Here is a 14,631-nt window from a genome sequence, read left to right as displayed (position 1 = left end):
TTCTCACAGACCCTTCTCGCCGGCTACCTAGGAAAAAAGTACCATGTCGAAGACCAGTTGCATCTTCCGCCAGCTGTTCTGCCGTATTCCAGGAGATGTCACCGGCGGGCATCTGCTTGTGCTGTTCCCGGAAAATGCTATCTCCATTTTATTCTCTCCCTATCCCATCGTCCGCAATTGACAGTGGCTCATGCAATAGGGCCAAAGCCCGTGGCGTGAGCTTCTTCGAGTCGCTCGTGTAAATATCCAACTTATCGTCCTTCCAGACAACTTTACCTCCCTGCAATCTCACCGTTCAGCATACTACGACTTCCACGAGCTAGTGCTGCTGAAAGTATGGCCGAGGTATTTGCATGACCGCGAACGGACGTTTGCCCCAAGATCCTCACTGTATTCTTTTCTTGTTGATCGACACAGACGCTGTGGAGGCTTAAAAGCTACCTTGTGCTCGATGCTCGACTCAGAAGTCCTGGCCAACTCACGCTAGCGCTGAACTGTTCGCATAAACAAGGAAACCCCCTCCCGTAAGCCGCGATCTTTAGGCAGATGATCGACCTGCCCCACCTACCCTTTCGCAAACGGCTTGTATAGAAACTTTCATATGTAGGACATAATCCCTATATCGCTGAAGGAAGCGATCGATGGCCCCGTTTCTTGTTCAATGATTCAATGATGAACGCCTGTGCATACGCAAGGAATTGAGGGCTAACGTAATACGTTGAATAACTGAGCTTCGATAATGATAGTTGCCACCTTTCATGTACAAGCTAGCGATCGATTGTTCTCCAGAAGAAGCAATCTGAAGATTTATCCATTCACGGTAAAATGCGTGCTTGTGAGACGCGCGCGACCGATGGGGCGAAATTAGGATGGTTTTCACAGTATGAAGCGTGAGGTCTACAATGTTATATAGGCCCATAGGGCGTTGGAAATGAATGCTCATCATCTCGGGCGTAGGGGTGGTTGGGCTGGAAGCCTGCGCGCGCGCCGAGGGCAGCATTCCTTGAAGCGGGCAAGGATACCTTCGCATTCATAGTACAGTATTAGGATCTAGCGGTATGTAAGCACTGGATACAAGATCCTTCAGTCTACAATTAAAGACTATTATGCGTCGGAAAATCGCAATCGTAGTGGTTAGGTTGGCCTTAAAATCTAATATGCAGTAATTGGGTTAAGTGCAAAATTCAATCCCTGAAGGGTTAGGTCGATGTTGGCATGAATTTAACCTCCGGTGAATATTTGTAGAATCTGCGCAATCTTGAATCCTCGATTGTTCATGGAGCCACAGGTCCCTTCCGATGACCAGGTGGTTTATGGGGCTCTCGATTAGTAGGGATTAAATAATTTGTCGTCTGCTTTTTTTGGCGAAAGGGTCGAAATGAATATGTACCGAAAAAAAAGGATTTTTTTTTGGATCGAGTTACGCGAAGGAACTGCCCCCCGAAAATGGTACAGGCAAGGTAAACGATGAAAGGATTCACTGGGAGCTTTCGTCGTCGTTCACAAAATCGAGCCTTGGGTCGGAGAGACGGATGTGTGCATGGTTTCCAGCAACAAAGTGCAGATCTGATTCGAACTCACTACAACGCCCATATAGGAGCAGTCAAACAGTTTCCGGAGAAGATACCAGGGGAGTACAACAGCCGATTATTGAATGTAAGGTTGGCAGTTGAGTCCGTCTCCACGGTCCTGTGCGTCGGGTTGGAAATGGGAGGTAGAATGAGCGATGAAGAACAGCAAGTGTAGAATATACTTAGGCGACCTACTGGATAACTTTGTTAGACGCCCCAATTTTTCCCGGGCCTTTTGCCTGCACGTAACCGTATTTGTTGTCGCTCACGAACTGCACCACGTATCGAACATCTATACAGTCGACATGTTGAAGTTCATTGGGATGGTCTGGGGGACTCCGAGCATAAACGAACCTAGATGGAATACATTTGTGGCATCGATGTATCCCTGTTCTCCTCCAATGTTAGGGATGATTTTGGCAAGCAGCGATCCGTCTGGATTCGTCCAATTCCCTCTGTTTGGCCGAAAACACTCAGAATTTCCAATAAAGATCGCTTTCCTGAGACTTACCCGAGTATATTGATGTTGAGTCTTTTCCCTTCGGGAATGGAGATAGAACGAAACTGGCTGAGGTCCACGATGATGTTTACGTAGCCTTTGAGTTGAAGCGAGGGGGTTGGGCTCGAAGCACGACCTAGCAAGTTATTCTCCGGGACAGGTGATTTTGGAGATAGAGGATTAAGCTCTGGCAATGTATTACGAGTACAGGAGATGCTGCCAATGTGAAGAAGGATTTGCAAAAGTAAAGCAAAGAGCATCTCGAAGTGTAAGAGGTTATGATTGGTGGGGGGGGCCGCCTGGCCTGGCTTAAGTATGTTTGCGACGCATGGGCTTTCGTAGTGAGTCTGAATCAGAACTCAGTAAACCTGCACGTTCATGGGAACCGATTACACATCTGCTAGTGAGGGCTCGCGTTGTTCGGCAGCTGCACAGCCCCGCCTTATTCATAAGATCCGATGGTTTGTGATCACGGATCTGTTTAGTCTTTCTAAAACCAATGCATCGATTATCAAGCACAAGCACAAGATCAAACCATCAAACATTTGTGGGTCGCCATCGGGTCGCCATTGAAGGGATGGCTCACTCTCAATCAACCCCTACTAACATGACGCGGGCTCCACCGACCGGGCGAGGTTGCTTGAGATTCTTGCTCACCGATTGACTGGCGTTGGTTTTCTCACGTTGTCTCTGGCTACCATTAGTTCGTACTTTATGGCTTTGTTTTTAACGCTGAACTTCTACGTGATGGAACGTGGTATGATGTCACAGATGTTGCCGTTTCTAATGTCGACGCTGTCAACGACAGACTGAGAAGTAGCGCTCACTCATGATGGATTCTTTCTCAACACTTTCGCTCCCTCGACAATCTTTCACACCTCGCATTCGAGGGTTCACGAATGAACGAGCCTCTATGATGGTTGCTCTGGAAACACCCATCGCAGAAGTTGAGGCCGAAAATTAAGATTAAGGGAGCGAGCGTATTGAGAAAGAATCCATCATGAATAAACCCTTGAATGCGAGGTATGATAGCATTGAAGCAGCCAAGTTAGTTTGGATGGAGTATTCGGAGAGACGGCAAGCAATGCAATGGAGTTTCTTTCAAACGCGGCACGCAACGTTCTACCGCATGTTTACGGAGTGAACTCCCTCAACTGCGGACCCATCGGAGGAAGAGTGAACATGGGAAAGCGAAAGTAGCGATGTCCCCTTTGCTGTGCATTCGAAAACAGTTCAGATGCTTCCGCCTCTACAGGGGAGCTTATTGCAATACTTGCCGTTCACTGGTTTCTGTGTTACTCGGGCGGTCAGGATGGCTAAAATGCGTCATTAAGGCATTCACAGGGAGTCCAGAGCTACATGTTACGTTGTCGGGGGATGACGATGGGTTGCTACTGTTGTGTTGACTAAAATACATGAGCGTTTCCACGCTGCAAACCAAACCCCAGTCGTAATGCATGTTTCCTGGTTGTTGTAAGCAGAATGATAACATTTAACGCGACACCGTTCTCTCTGTCCTCCCTCATAGCTTGAATCCAATCCCGCAGCGGACACCCACAATATCGGGGAATACTACTAAACCAAATGTGGAAAGGAAAGTCATGGGCAACTTACTCTCAGCGCACCTCAGCGCACCAGATCGGTCTGGTTCAGTTTATAGTTGTACCATCACTTTATGTGCGATGACATCGACGCTTCGACTGCTCATGCTGACATATTTGTAGTGACATAGGATTGTTCGCATCTTCTCTTGTGGACAAGTGAGATATGACGTGTGTTCAGTGCGCGTCATTTTGGCACCGCTCCCACACCGCACCCCTTAATGCACGCTAACAGGGGCTGAAAGCCATTACTCATCCGCCAGATCGGTACCTATCAAGCGTCAGGCATGAGCGAATGTGGTAAGAGAAATCTGGTTTTTAGCTTAAATATTAAATATCACTGACGAATTTTCAGCCAGGGGGAACTGTGTTCACTCCCGTTGATAAGGCTGCAGCTGCAAGATGTTCAATAGGTTGTGACATGGGAATCGTAAGCGATATTAACCGGGATATTTCTCCAGGAAGGGACGGTGAAGTTCTATTCAGAGGACCCTCCGTTATGACTTATGAGGTTATGCGATGGAAAAGACCAAGTGCCTCAGCCGACATACACAAATTGTGCACACGGATCCTGCGGCTACAGGCCAGGATTATTATTGGCAGAACTTGTGAGGGGCATTTGTCACACGTGTGGAACTGCCTATCTCCCCAGAAATTTTGTGCGCTTAATGTACAACTTCGAGGCCGTTACTTGATCGTTGCCACTGCATGGCAATTGTCATGGGTGACTTTATACGATACGTCCCCCGACCGTGGGTAGGAACTCCGAACTACTGGGGAGCGACAATGGTCGACGGCTTCGTGTCCGTCAGCTCACATACATATTGTATTCGCGATGCGGTTGCCCTGACACACACACACGCACACACTAGTTACGGCCCAAGCCCCAGCCAGACCTCGGGCTATCGGTTAGAAGATGAGTTGGTTTTGCAAAGCGAAGGCCCCAAATTGGCTCGCTGCACCACAATTTACAAAAGGAATAACACAGTCAACCACAGAGAAATTCACGGACGTTGATAGGCGAATATCGTTCAGTGAATGTAATGTCTGATCCACAAGGAACACAAACGACGCCGCCAACAAATTGTCGCGAGGAAAAAAAAGTCAGGAAGAGTTTGCTTAGTCATCACTCAGTCACATATCATCATCATCATTCACGCGTGTGCCCCTAGGCGGTCCCTATACGGAGAGAAAGAGTTTTCGATGAGCAGGGGTCGCGTCGGTTTTAGGATCCGGTCCCAAAAACTCACCAACGCCCATAAAGGAGCTGACACGGAGGTAGCGGAGAAAGTTCCAGGGGCCCACAATGGCTGGTTATTGAATTTGAGACTATCGGCAGAGTCTGTCTCGACGTTTCTGAATATTCGGGTGTTGTAAGCTTCAGTAAGTGAACTAGGGGTGGGACGAAAACCGGCCAGGAAGATTGGGTGAACTAACATGATGACGTTGGCGGCACCACCAACTTTTCCGAAGCCATGCAGTTTCACGAAACCGAACCTTTTATCACTCACAAACTCTATGACTTGTCGGACATCTAATGGATTTCACATTTTAAGTTCATTGGGAGTTTAAGATACGAAAAAAAAAAAAAAAAAATTAAGGAGTATGACTGACTTAGATGGAATACCCCATCGGGATCAATGTACCCTTGTTCTCCTCCGATGTCAGGAAGGACTTTGGCACGCACCGATCCATCCGGATTCGTCCAATTTCCTCTAATTGGGCCAAGACAATTCAGCAAATCTAGCGCATCGGTAAGGTGTTTTCGCTCTCCTAAGACATACCCGAGTAATTTGACGTTGACTCTCTGCCCTATGGTAACGTCGGCAATATGGAGTTGATCCAACTCGTACTGGAAGGTCACGTAGCCCCAATGTTCGAGCCGGGGGATTGGAACCAAAGGATCCGAGTCATATACGATGGTGATCAGGGGAGAGAGTGGCAAGACTGGGTTTTGGCCAAGCTCCAATGGCGTGGGGGTGGTGGAGATGACCCCGATATAGGCAAGAACGTGTATGATTGCGGAGAAGACCATACTTGAGAGAGCGGGGGAACTTCTGGTGGACACATCTCGATCTCGAACGCTGGCTTAAGTACCGTGCAAACGCAAACTATTCTCCGCTCTGGAGCTGGTGAACCCTTCAGAATAACTGCATTCCTTTCACTCCGAAGCTATGTGCGGCGTTACATACCTGCACACTCTCCCACTTGTGCTTACGTGTTCAACTCTTCTTTGACATCACGTGTACTTATAATACAATCAAGTTGGTGTGATTATGTAATTCTGCGTCCAATTCGTTCCATGTGTTCGAACTGCATGACCAATACCGCTTCCCACCAGGGAGGTTCTTCTGCATGGGTTTGGGGGCAGTTTGGCGTTCCTAACACGATGGCATCTTGTACCATAACTTGCATCTACATAGCGTCCCTCTCCCCCCCTCGTGTACCATACTTAATTTCATTGTACATAACTTCCGATGCTGATTCCTCTGATGTACCCTGTACATATCATTCAATGCACTTCCGCGTATCCGCACTCTAGTTTAGTTACTTAAGTTTGTGTGTTGAAGGGTCCAAGACGATATTCTTGTCACGATCCTTTGGGCAAAATCTGGGGGAATCACATTCTTGATTCCACTGTAGAACCATCGACATCGACTCTCTGTGGATATAACTGAGTACGTTTGGTATTTGTAATTGTAAAAGTACATTCAATTCCCCAGACGAATTCACGCTCATCCTTGTCCTTGGGAAGGTGATTCCGCAATGATCTCGAAAAAAGTAAATTTGCGAGGTCGCCTTTAAATATACTACACCCATGCTAGTTCTGTTATTGGCTGGAGGTTTTGGAAATGCTTGAATATGACAATCAGGTGCTTTGGGAGTTAACAGGCAGAAACCCTAGTAAGTATAGCTGCATGAGACTCCAACCTCCAGACAACACGTTAATAATATACAGCAACGGGAAGAACGCAAAGTTGATCTTCATGCAGCAGTTGAATGGCTCTACAAACTGGAGTTATGCTGTGTGCACAGCACTGAATGATTATTAGGGGGTAAAGCACTATTACAAACCCGTGACAAGAGAATATCCCGCTATCAGACAAAATTTAAAAGGTCTAACCCTCGCCATACGACCCGTCTCTTCCCATACAATCGTTATCATACCTCCGAGGAGAGGCCCGATGACGATCGCGAGACCTCCGTTCAAGATCATTCCTGGAATGACAGCGAAGGATTATGCTGCCATGTGCTGCCACCTCTGGCCTTAATCGAGTCGGAGGTAACACTGAACCCCCCCCTCTTTTTGGCAAGATTGGGTGCAGCTCAATAAGCTTTCAGACACTATACTCAACGCGACTGAGAGCTGCACTCCCTCTTTTTCGAACTGCAAGGCCGTCCTGAACTCCGGAACAGTCATCGGAGCAGTGATCGTTTTACGTGACCTCCTCCAATTCCACCCCCTTCTTTCTTTGCATTTCAGTCATGATTGACCTGGTGGCCTCGGCGAATATAAGGCGCGCCACAGCGGGGCGGGGGGGAAGTGTTGGGATCACCCAACTGAAACTCAAGTAGGAGGCGCTGGAGGACGGATCCCAGTTCCAATCGCCGCTCCCGAATTCAATACTGCCTGGGCCTCGAGGAAAGGAGAGTGCAGGGCGTGCGTGACTTTCGATTGCGCTTAGGATTGCATCGGACAAGCCATCGAGTTCGACCTCAAGACTTCCAGAAGCAAGGTGGTGACATAACTGCAGCAGTAAGTCGTTCCAGGTGTGATTTTGAACCTAGGTCCAATCAGACGGTATGAGCACTTAGTGTAAACGGCCGGAACCCGAGCTGGTCCCGGCCTATGCGCGGGCATCGTGCGACCCGCCAAAAGGAAAAGATTGGTCAACAAGGACAAATCGAGAAAACAGATACAGATACATAGTATCGGGGGGGGGAGGTGGTGGGTGGACGCAACAAACAGAAGAGTAAACGCTAGAAGCAGAACTGAGGCAGCACAAGTGCTGCAGTGAGACTCCGCAAGGAGTACTAGGATGCACAGCGCGACAAAAAGTTGAGGGGAAACTTCAATGCAGACAACTTGTCTGAAGCGCACATGTAAGTTTCCGGCCCCGTTGCAACCAAGTGGGGACTCACCAGTCCCGATGGAGCAAACGCGAAGGCAGCGCTGAGGGACTCCCGCGGGGAGAAGGGACAACACACGTGAAAATCACGTGAAGACAATAAACGCGAGGACTAGTGAACACCCGCAAGGTCCCATCAGCGCTGCAAAAACGCAGGACCATGCGGCACCATTCAGCGCTAGATACCATCGTGATTAGTCGTGTGAAATAAGGATATTAAAGATACCATCGTGATTAGTCATGTGAAATAAGGATATTAATCATGGTTTAATATCCTTATTTCACACGACTAATCACGATGGTATCTAGCGCTGAATGGTGCCGCATGGTCCTGCGTTTTTGCAGCGCTGATGGGACCTTGCGGGTGTTCACTAGTCTTCGCGTTTATTGTCTTCACGTGATTTTCACGTGTGTTGTCCCTTCTCCCCGCTCCCTCAGCGCTGCCTTCGCGTTTGCTCCATCGGGACTGGTAAGTCCTCACTTGGTTGCAACGGGGCCGGAAACTTACATGTGCGCTTCAGACAAGTTGTCTGCATTGAAGTTTCCCCTCAATCTTTTGTCGCGCTGTGCATCCTAGTGAGTTCATCTCACTTGTGCTTACTCCTTGCGGAGTCTTACTGCAGCACTCGTGCTGCCTCGTTTCTGCTTCTAGCGTTTATTCTTCTGTTTATTGCGTCCACCCACCTCCTCCCCTTTTTCACCACCCCGATACTATGTATCTGTTTTTGTATCTGTTTTCTCGATTTGTCATTGTTGACCAATCCTTTTGGCATCGTCGTATCTCTTTGTATATTACCAAGACAGGTCGCACGATGCCCGCGCGCGTCAATCCATAGGCCGGGACCAGCTCGGTTTCCGGCCGTTTTCACTAAGTGCTCATACCGTCTGATTAGACCATAATTTATCGCGTCTCTCGGGCCTCTCCTGGGCGGTCATCCGCAGCTGGGATTGTTTAGGTACAATCACTGGTGGGGAAGTGGACGTGGTAGGATTAACGGCACAGAGCCTAGGCCCTATCATGCATGAAGCTTGCAGTGAAGCGGCCGCTGGCACGGCGAGCCTATTCCACACCCATTTGGTAGCCCAGGCAAAATGATTGCAAAATGATTACTAAACAGCGCCGGCTCCTTGCACTATGAACTAAGGATAAAGGATCTTCACACTCGCGTAAATTGAACTTACCTGGTTCAGCGACTTCTCTAACCACTTCATGTACTTGTCGGCTTGAGCCGAGATATCCCTCCACACTTGTTCCCGATCAGACGCGTTCTCGGTTCCGAGGCTCAGAAAGTCAATTCCATCATTCGTGCAGCGTAAGAATATGTTACCTAAATCATCTAGGTTAGTCTGGCGTCCCTAGACTGTTCCCCCCCCCTCTCCCCATACTAGATACAGTGCGGGGGAAACTAGATGCACACCTCTGTAAGGCTCAAACAAACGAAAAACGGGCAAAAAAAATTGACATCTACAAGGGCTAGGTATTTCTATAAATCTAGGAAGACGACGATGCCTTTGGGGGAGACCACCACATCCAAAATAACGATTTTAAGATAAACGAAGGAGTCAGCAAATCAATACCGGGACTGAATCCGCCAAACACATGAACAAAGACCTCGTATCTACTTGGATCCTACAGACAACACGTACCCCGGACCCAATTCGTTAAGTGTGTTTCTTATAACACAGGAGAGAGAGAGAGAGAGAAAAGCACTTACATAAGCAAGAGAATGTAATACCGCCTCAAAATATCTCCTAAAGCCTTTACCAGCTTCCAACGTCTCTCCAGGCTGAGGAACGGTAGACTCGTAGGCATAATCGAGAGTACGATTCGTATCGAACATGCCCTTGTCAATGCGAAGAATACGTTCAAAGTACGAACGAGAGAAGCGTTTGGGCAATTCCACCACTCGCTTTGTCGTCGTGGCCTTGTGTAAGATGGAATTGAGAACGGTTGCGTTGTACAAGAGTTTGGCTACGCCCTGCCCGAAAATCGGGTTTACTCCTTTTAGTAATAATAATGTTTAACAAGTGTTATGAAAAAGCCATGCAAGAGAGTTTTATTTAATGTTGTTCGGGTATATATGTAAGGGTTTGAGGAACTTACCCATCACAGAATCACCAATGGCGATGAAGTTGTTCGGGACGGTTTTAGACCCATAATCGATCCAAAAGGAGGAAGTCTGAGCAAAAAAAGAAAAAGAAAAAGGCATATGTAAGGTTCTTGTTCATTTTATCTCCAATGTCGCACGCGCGACGCGAAGAACTCCTTTTTTTAAAAATCTTACCATGGTGTGACCATTCCACTGGATAGGTTCGTCGAGGATGTCAGCATCTTCTCCAAGGAGTCGTAATACGTCGAAAAGCCATTCATCTTGATGGTGGCGCTCCTTTGAGGTATTCTTGTTGTGCAATTGTCTCGTTGTTTCGATGTACTGAGCCAAGGTCTTAGGGCATCTGTCAACGTTCCACCCAGAGTACCCAATAAGCACTGCCGCAAAAAGAAGCATAGTAAGCCAATGTACTAAGTAAGCCTGGCTGGGGCGGGGGGAGGGGGCTCACATCTGTTCCCTTCGATTCGCTGATAAGAGAAAAGCTCTGGACTCGTGTCGAGCGTTGGGGAAAAAGCACAGATGACAGCGCACTTATCCCACCTCCCAAAAGATCGATCATCTTTGGGCAACGCCCTCGATACCTTTTCTTGCGTTTCGGGAGTAAGAAGAAAAGACGCAGCATAGTGTTTCGCATTGGGATTGTACGAAGTACGGGTGTAAGGACCCCATTTCTCGCTAGCGGCTGGTAATAATTTGGAACCGATAGTAGATGGGCCTGCGCAATCGACGAAGAGTACGCATGGTATGGTATTGGAAGTCGCGGTGGTGGTGGTGGGTGCTTCTGAGGAGGGGGAGGCAGAACGGTAAGAAACCGATTGGATGGTTGTTTTGTCGGGTGAAGCTTTGAGGCCGGTGACGGTTCCTTGAATGACTTGAAGACGTTTGCCGCAGTATGCAATGGACAAGCGTCGACAGAGACGTTCAATGCTGGAAAGAGAACGTAATGCCGACGACAGTCGTCTCAGTTTTGGCAGGAAACAGAAGGAGGGAAAAAAATACGATGAGCATAATGAACAAACTTACGAGATTCTCGAGCCACCAATCTGTTCAGGCCTTTTTAATTTAAAGTCCCCAAAGTAATTCCTACCGATCCACCAATGTCTCACACCAGGAAAAGTGTAAACATCGTCCTTTGGCGCTTCATTATCAAAGCTTGGGTAAAGTTTACGAAGGATTTTGAGAGAGATGGCTAAGAGGAGATGAAAGAGAGGACGTTGTGGAACTCTTCCATTGGCCACTACACCACTTTCAGGGTCGATCAGAATGATTGTTTGAAAGTAATCGGCTAAAATCCTTGCGGAAACGTATCCGGAGAAACTAATAATAAAATGGTGTTGTGCTCAGAGACGTTGGGTGTGTGCGTGTGTAGAGAGAAGAGTGGCTGTTTGGGGGGGCCCTCACTCACCTGCCTCCAGCGATAACGACGGTTCCTGGAATCTTCTGGGCAGGTGGAGCTTTGCCTAACAGCTCAATGTCATCAAGCGCCGTGTTGTTACTGATAAAGTAACGTCGAAGAAGGTTCCACGACAACTTGTACCATCCATAAGACAAGATGGCCACCCAAATAAACGTTTCAGTCCAAGCCATTGTGGTGAGAGGAGGAACAGAGAGAAGGAAGGGGGTTCTATTTGTATCTGCAGGGTGTGCAGGGGGCATCGGAACCTGGTCTGCGCGAGATAGATTCCATACTTGTATACACTTGTATAAAAATGGTGAGTGATTCATTCGCTTGTCCGACAGCGGGGCAGCACCCCCTGGCTGGCTCATCTACCTTATACGTCGTGAATCCATGCAAAGATAAGCACACTTTTGGCATCTCCTGCGGAATCCATCTCGTGTGAGCGATCTGCAATGGGGTTCTACAGTGGAATCCCCCAGATTTCGCCCGAAGGGTCGGGGCTTTGGCATGGACGTGACAAGAATATCGTCTTGGACCCTTCAACACAGCTTGGAGCCAATCAAAGGAACATTGGCTGTTCCTGGGAATTTAATTTTGCAAATACAAGCTTAAGTAACTAAACGCCGTAACAGCTTCGGAGCGAAAGGAGTGCAGTTATTCTTTTGAAGGGTTCGCCAGCTCCGGAGCGGAGAATAGTTTGCGTTTGCACGTACTTAAGCCAGCGTTCGAGATCGAGATGTGTCCACCAGAAGTTCTTCCACTCTCTCAAGTATGGTCTTCTCCGCAATCATACACGTTCTTGCCTATATCGGTGTCATCTCCGCCACCCCCACGCCATTGGAGCTTGGCCAAACTCCAGTTTTGCCACTCTCTCCTCTGACCAGCATCCTATATGACTCGGATCCTTTGGTTCCAATCCCCCGGCTCGAACATTGGGGCCACGTGGTCTTCGAGTACGAGTTGGATCAACGCCATGCTGCCGACGTTACTGTAGGGAAGAGAGTCAACGTCAAATTACTCGGGTATGTCTTAGGATAGCGAAAACACCTTACCGATGTGCTAGACTTGCTGAATTGTCTTGGCCCAATTAGAGGAAATTGGACGAATCCGGATGGATCGGTGCGTGCCAAAGTCCTTCCTGACATCGGAGGGGAACAAGGGTACACTGATGATGAAGGATTATTCCATCTAGGTGAGTCATACTCAATTTTTTTTCGTATCCTAAGCTCCCAATGAACCTAAGACGTAAAATCCATTAGATATCCGACAAGTCTTAGAGTTCGTGAGTGATAAAAGGTTCGGTTTCGTGGAACTGCGAGGCTTCGGAAAAATTGGTGGTGCCGCCAATATCATTATGTTAGTCACCCAATCTTCCTGGCCGGTTTTTGCCCCCCCCCCCCTAGTTCACTCACTGAACCCGAATATTCAGAAACGTCGAGACAGACTCTGCCGATAGTCTCAAATTCAATAACCAGCCATTGTGGGCTCCTGGTAGTCTCTCCGATACCTCTGTGTCATCTCCTGTATGGGCGTTGGTGAGTTTTTGGATCCGGATCCTAAAACCGACCCCCCCCTGCTCATGGAAAACTCTTTCTCTGTATAGGGACCGCCTAGGCGCACACGCGTGAATGATGATGATGATATGTGACTGAGGGGTGACTGAGCAAACCCTTCTAGCTTTCCCCCCCCCTGCGACAATTTGTCGTTTTTTTTTTCTTGTGCATCAGACATTACATTCACTGAACGATATTCACCTAGCAACGTCCGTGAATTTCTCCGTGATTGACTGCGTTATTCCCCTTGTAAATTACGGCGCAGCGAGCCAACACAGGCCTCCGCTTTGCAATAACCAGCTCATCTTCTAACCGATAGCTCAAGCTCTGGGGCTTGAGCCGTAACCAGTGTGTGTGAGTTCTAGATATATAACGTGGAGGCTGCCCGATTAGGGTGCCAAGGGCATGGATCAAAATTATGTACAAAGTAGTGAAAGGAAAGCATAGGATTGGGTGGGTTCGGAAGGATTCCTACACCGTTTCCAAAGGGGGGGGGGGGGTTGGGTGATACAGGTGCTGGCTCCGAGAATTGTTGGTCGGATGCATGGAGAGTGCCTCTTGATGCTTTGGAGTATCGTGGCAGGGGTGTAGTGGCTCCTAAAATTATTGGCCGAACACATTACTGTGTACCTCTTGATCTTTTGGAGTGACATGCCATGTATGTGTAACGAAAGGAGCTAAAACCGTTAGATGCTGTCAGGGCACAAGCCGTGTGCCTGTGAGGGATCTTAACATTGGCGGAGGCTGGCGATTGAGTTCAGGTGGTTGAGAGACTCGCGAAATCTTAGGATAATCAGGAAGTCGCTGAACCAGGGGTTGAACTTGATATTACACAAGGATGACGTGCAAACCGGTATCGCAGTGCCTGTTGATGTGGCAACCCGATGTAATGCGGTGACAAAGGTGCGCTACCAGGCACCCTATTGCCGACGTGGCGTACCAAGTCATGCAAAGTGCAACTGTTACCTGCACTGGTGGCGGGATGCTTGTTCTTCTTCTGCCCTAACTTCATGTTGTCTGCTATATCCTGTACCGCCTATTGTTCTGGCTGGATATCGTACTAAGGCAAGTCTTGACTCCAGCTGTATTTCTAACTAACTGACATGATATCATACTAAGATATGTATCCGCTGCGCCAAGAAAACTAGCATGGGGAAGTGAAGTGGCCGATTTGAGCAGCACCCCCTCTCGGCTGTATGAAGGAGGCAGTCGTAGCTAACTTGACTTTTGCTCAAGACTTGGCTGCCAACCTCAAATGGAACAACCAAATATTGTATTCCCTTGGCAACTTCTCTGGTCCCGGTGTCAGGGCAACAGCCCTGAACCCCAAGTCATATGTAAATTAGATACATATAGTCACGTGGGTAAGCAGGAACCTCTGGGTAACTGCTTACACACCACCGTAAAATACACATACTTGTATCACTTACGGCTTTGTGTGCTGAGCTACCCAAAGACCTCACACTTTTTTAAGTGTATGAGGTGTGTTTTACAACACAACCCACAACAACTACATAATCTTAACATCTGACTCAGTAGTGCCTATGGCGCCTAAACACACCTGCAAGGGCAAAGTCGCATCTGCAGCGACACTAAAAAGAAACGAGCGGTTTATTAAGAAACCGCAATCTCCCATGATGGGAGATTCAAACCAAAAGCTGTCGTCAGACGACAACGAGGATGTCAGGGGACGACTCCCGGGTCCCCATGACCCTCCCCTATGGTCCACAGCCTGACCTATGAACAGCCCTATCCAGGGCAACAACT

At 48.2% G+C, this 14,631-nt stretch overlaps 4 protein-coding genes across 4 annotated transcripts; 1 reads left to right on the top strand and 3 right to left on the bottom strand.

Annotated features, from left to right (window-relative positions):
• Nucleotides 1-1,308: 1,308 nt before the first annotated feature.
• Nucleotides 1,309-2,507, bottom strand: EI90DRAFT_1789184 (uncharacterized protein). Its single transcript, XM_039052194.1, has 4 exons — nucleotides 2,083-2,507; nucleotides 1,926-2,026; nucleotides 1,767-1,863; nucleotides 1,309-1,689 (listed from the first exon to the last, which is right to left on the bottom strand). Exons 1-4 carry the CDS (start codon nucleotides 2,328-2,330, stop codon nucleotides 1,581-1,583), a joined length of 555 nt encoding a protein of 184 aa, XP_038913498.1. The 5' UTR covers nucleotides 2,331-2,507; the 3' UTR covers nucleotides 1,309-1,580.
• Nucleotides 2,508-4,790: 2,283 nt separating this feature from the next.
• EI90DRAFT_3067557 (uncharacterized protein) lies at nucleotides 4,791-5,905 on the bottom strand. The gene is made up of 5 exons (XM_039061028.1): nucleotides 5,456-5,905; nucleotides 5,286-5,386; nucleotides 5,109-5,205; nucleotides 4,922-5,027; nucleotides 4,791-4,850 (listed from the first exon to the last, which is right to left on the bottom strand). The coding sequence occupies exons 1-5, from the start codon at nucleotides 5,704-5,706 to the stop codon at nucleotides 4,806-4,808; spliced, it is 600 nt and encodes a 199-aa protein (XP_038913497.1). The 5' UTR covers nucleotides 5,707-5,905; the 3' UTR covers nucleotides 4,791-4,805.
• Nucleotides 5,906-9,293: 3,388 nt separating this feature from the next.
• EI90DRAFT_3127059 (uncharacterized protein) lies at nucleotides 9,294-11,499 on the bottom strand (the record flags this gene model as incomplete). The annotated part of the gene is made up of 7 exons (XM_039063980.1): nucleotides 9,294-9,431; nucleotides 9,517-9,803; nucleotides 9,906-9,981; nucleotides 10,087-10,289; nucleotides 10,361-10,839; nucleotides 10,936-11,229; nucleotides 11,318-11,499. The coding sequence occupies 7 exons, from the start codon at nucleotides 11,497-11,499 to the stop codon at nucleotides 9,294-9,296; spliced, it is 1,659 nt and encodes a 552-aa protein (XP_038913496.1).
• Nucleotides 11,500-11,941: 442 nt separating this feature from the next.
• On the top strand, nucleotides 11,942-12,972 carry EI90DRAFT_3067542 (uncharacterized protein). Its single transcript, XM_039061027.1, has 5 exons — nucleotides 11,942-12,333; nucleotides 12,403-12,503; nucleotides 12,571-12,667; nucleotides 12,741-12,846; nucleotides 12,915-12,972. The coding sequence occupies exons 1-5, from the start codon at nucleotides 12,083-12,085 to the stop codon at nucleotides 12,957-12,959; spliced, it is 600 nt and encodes a 199-aa protein (XP_038913495.1). The 5' UTR covers nucleotides 11,942-12,082; the 3' UTR covers nucleotides 12,960-12,972.
• Nucleotides 12,973-14,631: the final 1,659 nt, after the last annotated feature.

Source organism: Cantharellus anzutake (assembly GCF_015039405.1).
Source record: "Cantharellus anzutake strain C23 chromosome Unknown EI90scaffold_41, whole genome shotgun sequence".
Lineage (NCBI taxonomy): Eukaryota > Fungi > Basidiomycota > Agaricomycetes > Cantharellales > Hydnaceae > Cantharellus > Cantharellus anzutake.
This window is presented reverse-complemented; position numbering and strand designations above follow the sequence as displayed.

Excerpts from the sequence above, each read along its gene's own strand:
- EI90DRAFT_1789184 (XM_039052194.1), bottom strand. The coding sequence starts at position 2,330 with ATGCTCTTTGCTTTACTTTTGCAAATCCTTCTTCACATTGGCAGCATC. Across the intron at positions 1,864-1,925 it reads CACAAATGTATTCCATCTAG|ATGTTCGATACGTGGTGCAG; the intron begins GTTCGTTTATGC and ends TCGACTGTATAG. Across the intron at positions 1,690-1,766 it reads GCGTCTAACAAAGTTATCCA|GACCGTGGAGACGGACTCAA; the intron begins GTAGGTCGCCTA and ends CCCGACGCACAG.
- EI90DRAFT_3067557 (XM_039061028.1), bottom strand. The coding sequence starts at position 5,706 with ATGGTCTTCTCCGCAATCATACACGTTCTTGCCTATATCGGGGTCATC. Across the intron at positions 5,206-5,285 it reads CGATGGGGTATTCCATCTAA|ATGTCCGACAAGTCATAGAG; the intron begins GTCAGTCATACT and ends GAAATCCATTAG. Across the intron at positions 4,851-4,921 it reads CAGCTCCTTTATGGGCGTTG|GGACCGCCTAGGGGCACACG; the intron begins GTGAGTTTTTGG and ends CTCTCCGTATAG.
- EI90DRAFT_3067542 (XM_039061027.1), top strand. The coding sequence starts at position 12,083 with ATGGTCTTCTCCGCAATCATACACGTTCTTGCCTATATCGGTGTCATC. Across the intron at positions 12,504-12,570 it reads TGAAGGATTATTCCATCTAG|ATATCCGACAAGTCTTAGAG; the intron begins GTGAGTCATACT and ends AAAATCCATTAG. Across the intron at positions 12,668-12,740 it reads GGTGCCGCCAATATCATTAT|AAACGTCGAGACAGACTCTG; the intron begins GTTAGTCACCCA and ends CCGAATATTCAG.